The sequence below is a fragment of the Buceros rhinoceros genome, unplaced genomic scaffold (genome assembly GCF_000710305.1).
Source record: "Buceros rhinoceros silvestris isolate BGI_N320 unplaced genomic scaffold, ASM71030v1 scaffold312, whole genome shotgun sequence".
Taxonomy (NCBI): Eukaryota; Metazoa; Chordata; class Aves; order Bucerotiformes; family Bucerotidae; genus Buceros; species Buceros rhinoceros.
In genome coordinates, this window is record NW_010396918.1 from 28,411 (window position 1) to 36,533 (window position 8,123).

Below are 8,123 nucleotides of genomic sequence, written 5' to 3' on the forward strand. Positions count from 1 at the left end.
TCCCTCTCAAAACTTGCATGTTCAGTGACATCTATAGCTAAACTGCAGGCTTTAGGGGTAATTTTAGGTTTTGATGGAGCAACTCAGCACACTTCTGGATGATCAAAAGTAACCAGTAGAAACAAAAGTTCCGATTACCTGATGAATTTATATACATCAATGTACAGCTAGAAGATTTAAAATAAGAAAATACAACACTTTACAGTCATATTAATGTTAAATTAAATTAATGTCAAATTAATATTAATGTACCTCAATATTATAATTCATGATGGTGAACAAAAGGTTCTCTATATATGATTTATCAGTTATAAAAATGGCATTTCTGGAGTTTATGAAATAGTCAAGAAAGTGTGCATAAGAGTTTAAAAAAGAAAAATCTATAAACTTCTTTTCAAAAGTTCAGGAGAATTAATTCTTAGCAGGTCTGGTAAATGTTGTTCATTACAAAGAATCTCTTACCGGATCTAGGTTCTTAAAAAGAAGAATGTCCTTGCACGCCTCCTGCAGTCTGTTCCTTTGATCGTCTGTTTTAGGGTGAATAATCTGAGGAATATAATAGAAAAACCTTTGAAGTGGTTATCATACAGCAGCACTAGCTGAAGGACTGAGGCAATTCAGCTAAGCATTTTACACAGTATTTTGGCCATGCTTCATAACATTTTCATTTCAAAACCTTCAGGATTTGAATAAATGTTCAATGGTGACATTATTGAGTGCTGCTGTGTTTCAGCTAAAAAGATTTTTACATTTGTAGGATTGCTTCATTTCTGCAAGCCATTCTGGATTCCTTTATCTCAACTGTTGCGGCATAAACATTACTCTGCTACTCTCCGGTCATATTTGGAGGATGCATGTTTTATAAAAAGCACTGCTGTTTCATTTAGCCATTTGCCATGACTACTTCCTAAGAACATTTTGTGAAGTAGTATCTGTGTTAAATTTACATTAGAAGTTTCAGAGAGTAAACCACAGACTTGACACTATCCAAGTGAGCCAGAGGTTTACTAAATTACCAATGTCTGGTTAATGTGAGTATCAATCAAGTTGTTCATTCACCTCATGCTTAAAAAGGTATGCTAGGTTTCAAAGCTGTGATACTATAGGACAACCTTTTTGACAGTTTTAGAAGCCAGAACTTAGGTAGAATATTTAACATTTAAACTTGACTTAAAAGCCATACTTACGCTATTTCATATTAAAAGTGAAGTAAATGTCTTTAAAAGGGTGACATAAGTAAAAGAAATAAATAAAAGTCATTAGTTATTGTATTGTACATCTGAAAGTCTTAGTGCTTTTATAATTTACCTTTTTTCTGCCTTATGAAAAATACTAGAATATTGAGGAAACTACTGCAAGATTATGAGGACACCAAATAAGTAGTTTTAGGAGCTCTATGGGCAAATATAATTGCAGAAAAATGTGTCCTTAACAGTCCATGTATCAAGGGTGTGGTAATCTAGAATAATAGTCACATCAGGTCCTACGTGGGTGACTATTATAGAGAATTTTTTAATGTTCCTTTAACATGAAAACCCAAGAGATTATTAAAGTATATTATAATAAGGATGGCTTTTGAAAAGGAAAGGTAATGCTGGCTACATTTTTCTTCCTAAATTTAATGCCTGAGAACTGAAAAAAATATTTGACTGAAAGCATTAAATACCCTAGATTCTGCGTCGTCCTCTTCCTCATCAGGATTGTAAGCTTCTGCACACACTGAAATAAAAAAAGTATAATCTTAATTCAAAGTACAATGTTTCACAAGATTTACAGAACAGAAAATGCATTGTGTGGCATGATAATAATACGCAGTAGTGTAACACATGGAACAGAAAATCGCAGAAGATACTGCTGATAGGGTCCACAGCATGTCATCTCCAAACCAATGGTGAAACACAGCTACACTTGCATAATTTTTGGACATATTTTCTGTATTTTAAAAAACCTCTAGTATACTCATAAATGTCCCACCTAACCTGTTCTAAGTGATCTTACCTTACTATCAGAAATTTTTTTCTGATATCTAAACTAATTCTTTCTTGTTGGAATTTAAGCTATCTATACCGGATGCAGAGATCACATCATTAGCTTCATCTGCGTAAGTTCAAGGTGGTTTGGGGTTTTTAGGTTTGCGTTGGGGGCGGGTTTCTTGGTGTTGTTTTGTTTTGGTTTTGCATACTTGAAACCTTTTCTCTCCTACCTGTCTTTTACTTTTTAGGGTAAATAATTCTGGTTCTTCAATTTTTTCCTTACAAGTCATGTTTTTCAGCTTCTAACTATCCTCATTGCCATTCTCTGAACTCCCTCCAGTTAGTCCTATCTTTACTGAAAGTGTGATGCTCAAAATTTGACCCAGTATTTGAACAGAGTACAGAGTACAACAGATTACTTCATACATTTTGCAGGCTATGTATCTTTTCCATCTATCCATCATCACCATCACTGCTTGGCTTTGCGAACAAAGATCTGGGAAGGGCTTTTCCCACGCTCACTGCAAGCGATGAGTGCACCCTTCAGGCCTGCGCGGTGGATTTTTTAGGTGAGGCACCAGCGTGCGCGGAACTGGCTCCACCCTTTACACCTGAGGTTCATCTGCCAGGGCCTAGTGAGCTTGGACGGTGACAGTGAAGTCCTCAGGTCGTAGGTTTGGTTAGAGCATCCTTCTCTTAGATGGATGCCTTACAAGGCTAAACGAGCTCCATCTGCCTGGGTTTGGAGTCAGAGTTGTCCTTCTCCTAGGATGGCTGCCCGAAGGCTAGTGAGCCCATCCTGCCCATGGACACACTTTGTCTGACCCTTCAGTTGAGACCTGTCTGGCCTGGGACACCCCACCAGAGGCACATGCCACCACCAGCACAGCTCTCAACCTCACAAGGGCACGCAAGCTCCTTCCCCACGGCAAGGCGGTGCCCGTGAAAGAGTCGCTGCTCTACCTCCAGACATCACAGACCCAGGCACGGGGTGGCTGGGGCCTGCCAAGAACGGGAGGAGGTCATCTATCCATACTTTTATCGTAACAGCTTAATTATGTTTACTCGTGTAACATACACAACTTATGTATTGTTTTCTAAACCCACTGCTTAACCAGCTGTCCTGAGTTCTGCAGATGGCTATTCCGCACAAGTATCGTACCACGTAATTATATTAAATATTACCTTATTCCCCAAGCCATTTCTCCAATGTGTCAAGATCATTTTCAATTCTAATCCTGATCTTTGGCATCCTTCCAATCCATTCTCAACTCTGTGACAACTGCAAATTTAATAAACTTACTCTCTAAGACATAAGCCAGATTATTACTGAAAAAACCAGAAGAGTGTCTAAAATAAGCTCTTGTGGAATACACACATGGCAGTGAAACAGCAGTAGCTGCTTGGAGGCTACCTTATCCAACCGATTTTGCAGCTACATCCCATGCAACTTACATTGAGACAATGCTTGATGTTCCCTAGTTCGTTTATAAGGGAGCCTTGTGAAACAGCATGTAGAAATTTCCTGAAGTGAAAATACCGGACATCTGCACCTTATCGTCTATCCACACATTTTAATCTCTCATTATAGGGTATTAGTTCCCACAAACCCATGCTGATTGCTGTTTGTTGCTTTCTCCCAGGAACTTACAAAATGTTTAAATACTTGTCTTTAACTTCTCTAGGAACAAAAATGGTCTCTAAGCTTGTGACAGACCTCCTTCCTCCATCATTCCCCCATTCTTTTAAGCATCAGGTTTTCTATTTTTCTGGTTTTTCACACTGCCTCTTTTTTTTTCCCCCCAGATTCTCAATTGTAGTTGCTAACAGGGTTGAGACTGATTTAGGCAATTCAGTTTTCAAGTATAATGTGTCTCAGTCACAGCTAACCTGGGAACACCTAACACATTAAGTACTCTTTGATTTGTCCTTTCTCTGTTCTAGGCTGAGTTTTCCACATGCTCTTAATACCACTAGTGAAGACTGACGTGCTTCTGTTAAGCAGAAGAGCAACATTTTCCTGGAATCTGCTCTTACCAGAAATACACTTTCAGAACATACTCTGTTACTCCTCATGTTCTTTCTTGTACAGTCTTTTCTTGTTCACACTTTTTGGCCTTCGCTTATTATTTTCTTTTTCTACATTTTCTGCTAGTCTTTTGCATTTGTTCTGAATAATCCAAACTAGTTGTAATTTTCCACTTGGTCCTTTCTTGTGCTTGATATAAATGAGCGTCTCCCCTTTTAGCATCACTCATAAGAGCATCCGTGTATCCAACTCCCTCTACAGCTAGGCCACACCGTAAGTGTCTGAACCCAGTACACAACAGCCTCTTCCTCTTCTCTGTCCACCCACATCTTTCCTATGCTAGTTCAGTCACACTGTTGCTCATGGATTAAGATTTCAGTTCCTTTTGTTTATTCCTCAGATTTCTTATATTATTATACAAACCACTTCTAAAGCAGTGACCAGGAAGACCCATTAAGACAATTTCATGGCAAAGCATATCATTGCACATATTATGCAGAGTTCCAAAAGAAGTCTTAGTATTCACTATATGAGGCACCCTGGAAACACTGAAATGACAACTTTAAAAACTTGGCTTCTTCAAAAACCTAAAGAAATTTGATACAAGTCCCTCTGGAACTGACTAAAAGATTCCTACCAGCTTTACTAGGAACTGGATTTGGTCCCAAGTAATTACATATGCCCACAAAAGGAAGTCAGCAATGTGTTGAACAATTATAGTATTTCACCCATATATAAACGAAATGTTCCTACCAACTGTTTTATGGTACTACAGTTATTTCAGTGTTCTCTGAAATAAATTTCAGGGGATTTTATTTAAATAGCAACATTAACAACATGCCAAGTAAGCACCATAACCCATCACACTGTAAATCACTACTTTGTTTCAGCTGGTATCAGCCTCTGTGCCCTAGTGCATGTATGTGTACATGGGAGTCAACAAATCTAAAGTCAATCTAAAAAGTCAACAAATCAACAGTACAGTGTGCTGATGGGTGTATGAGTAGTCTGTGGCAATCTGAGGTAGAGTTACATCCTGTCCTTACCTCTGTTAAAACCTCTATGTGAAAAAAATTAATACAAGACAAGAATTTAATAGCTTTGATGTTGTCATCCCAGAATTGAAAGGTCTCAAGAGCTTGGGTGAATATTTAACAGTCTTCCAGACCACACAGAAGAAACTGAATTTAGCCTCAACCATGCCCATCCTGAATCATCTTAACCATCCCTTTCACATAACCTGAAGCAGGATCTGTCCAGAAAGACAGTATGTTCCTGAGGTCTTCTGTGTCAGCTAGTGTCTCCACTCGAAATTCTTCTCTGCTAGAAGCTCATTTCAGACAGTCTCATTAACTATTATCAGCAGCTGCCTTCATTAGGTATTTCTTCTTTATCACTGATCATGTACAATATATTTAAGAACTGTAGTTTCTCCTGGCTAGTGCCCATCTGCCCAAATTTTAAAATGGTTTATTCTGGTTACAGTTCTGTATTTATTTTGTCTTGGCTTATCTTTTTGCCATAATCGAGGATGGGTTGCAACTTAAAAGATTACACCAATGCTGTGGCTCTCTGGTTCTAAATACGTAATTTCCTTTCCTTCATTGATTATTTCAGTAGCCCGACTTGCAGACTTTATAGTTTAGTAATATATTAATTTTTAAGTGCATACCACTAGGTGTCTCATAGAAAAACTTGATATATTTTACTTCTGTTGTTGAAGTATGGTCTCTGACATTCGTACAGTACACTGAATTTCATGACAAGAACACTGGGGTTTCGCACATGAGAATCCCAGCAACATAAAACATCTAAAGCTAAATGAGATGCCTCACACGTAGACATCCACATCTGCAGAAGTCATCTGGATTCTAATTAGAGTCAATGGAGAGAAACTGGCACATTTACAATGTGGTATCTGACCTGCAGTACATGTCCGGATTAAGATGGGATCAAAAATGTGACTAATTGGCTGCTATAAAACCTATCCCTCTTGAGATAAGTTATGTTAGTTATAAGAAACTGCAAGATTGGTCTCACCACTTCTCCATTTAGCCCATATTTCTTGGAAAACAAAGAAATTTGTCATCATCTTATGACAACAGTTTGCTCATGCAATAGCACAATAGCACACCTTCATTTCATGTCTGTGTTCCCTGTCTCTTTTGTCGAAGGCTTGACTGGCATCACAGACATTAATTATTCTGAAGCATTCCCCTGCTGGTGGCTGCAATACTCATAGTGTTCAGTGTTTTATTTTTCTGCCTCTCCAGTTCATTCCACACTACAGAGTGACTTTATCATGGTCAAATGCCCTGCCTCATTTTGCTAAGTGTCACTGCTGAATGCAATACTCACATCATTGCTCAAAGAGCAGTCCTAATACTGTTCTTACGGACTTATTTCGTCCCATGCGCAATTATGGCATTAAAAAATAGTGATACAAACACTACATATTTCTCCATTGGTTGCTAAGCTCAACTAAGTGAAACTATTTTTATTTAGTTTCTCCAACTGAGGGTTTTGTTTCACATATAATTCCCCAAGATGGACACAAACAAGACCAAATACATCAACACAAAATATTTGTAGGAAAAATCTGAATTGTCAAAAGGCACTGCATTACGAAAATACACACTGAAAACAACTCTAGACAGATTGCTTTGTCAGCAAGAAGAGGTAGCTTTAACATTTCCTAACTCATCACTCCCAAGCAAAGTCAATTTTCTGGTTTTCAGCCAGTAAATACGTTTTATATTCAAAACAAGAAATACAGTCTCTTCAGATATGAATGAACTCTAAAAAGAAAATTAACATACAGTTAGTAATTGTAAGATTGCAAAAAAGCTAGTTGCCCTCTAATTCCTTGATATATCAGGAAATAAGAAGCTATCAATAATGAATGAAAATCATTATATAGTCACAAAATAATGTTTTATACTCAAAACACGGCAGGAAAAACAATCAATATGTGTGCACCTTTCAAAGCACAGAACCCCCAAGTCATAAAGTACATTGCAATGAATTTTACAAGAGAAAAAGTGCTGTGGAAATATTTCTTCATCTCATTCAGGTCAAATCAAGACTGCAGTTTTGCCAACATGACTATCAGGCTGGAGTGTGAAAACAGACCATCTCTAGCCACTGTAGCTATGTTTGCATGCCACGCATCCCTGCAAACATCCCTATGACAGCTATGTCCATCCCCTCATACAGCAAGAATGTGACATCCCTGGTTTAGCTGTACAAAAATTGCTAAGGTGACTTAATGGCAGTGTGAGGGTTTTTTTCATTTTGTCAGGACATACGTCTCTTCGTCCGCTAAACACAGATTAGAAACATGATGCACGCAGACTCCTTGCACAGCAGGTGTTAGTTCCAAACTAGTTTCTGACATAGAAACCCATTTCTTAACATCTCACCAGTTTGTACCACTGCAGGAGGAACTACTAAGAGAGCCCTGCATCCCAAAATCACAATTCCATAAGTAATTTTTAGTTAAACAAAAGCAACCCTGTGTGATGGTATCAGTGAGACATAACTGGTCATGGCCTTTTATGCTTGAAACTGTCATGTCTCAATATTAATTCTAGACCTGGTTTTGACTGGACCCCGTGGAAGATGAGATTGAGAAGCTGTAAGTAAACATAGGGACTGAAGAACAACCCAGAAAAAGGATATCAACTTTCTCTTCTGAGTGCACAATGAGAAGACATAAAATTTGTTTCCATGCATGACATAATAAGGCAATACCAATTGAATCTGCTGCTGAGATCCACCATTAGTGCAAAACCCTGAAACTATTTCAAGGAGTTAAGCTGACTTTAAATATAAGTTAATTTGGAACAAAATATGATCGCTGGGGCTATCCTTTCCCATGATACTGTCAAAACAAAGGCATCTGTGAAACGTCTGTGCCTGATAGGGTTAATAACAATGTTTATCTAGCCATGATGAGGCAAATTGATGAGGCCTTGCCATTCCATGTTATTACTATTTTAGACAGAGCATTTACATTTCAAGTGCTATCCAAACTATGTCTGCTATCCAAACTATCCAAAGTATGCCAGAAAAAAAGTCTGGAAATCACAGAGACGTGATTATTACTGAGATTTCCCTAC

The 8,123-nt window shown here is 38.0% G+C and overlaps 1 protein-coding gene across 1 annotated transcript in view; it reads right to left on the reverse strand.

Annotated features, from left to right (window-relative positions):
• PRKAR2B (protein kinase, cAMP-dependent, regulatory, type II, beta) overlaps positions 1-8,123 on the reverse strand; it is a 43,915-nt gene that overhangs the window by 19,360 nt on the left and 16,432 nt on the right. Inside the window, exons 3-4 of the mRNA XM_010146019.1 lie at positions 1,667-1,740; positions 463-546 (exon numbers count right to left, since the gene is read on the reverse strand). Coding sequence (XP_010144321.1) covers positions 463-546; positions 1,667-1,740 — 158 coding nt within the window. The remainder of the gene's footprint in view (positions 1-462; positions 547-1,666; positions 1,741-8,123) is intronic.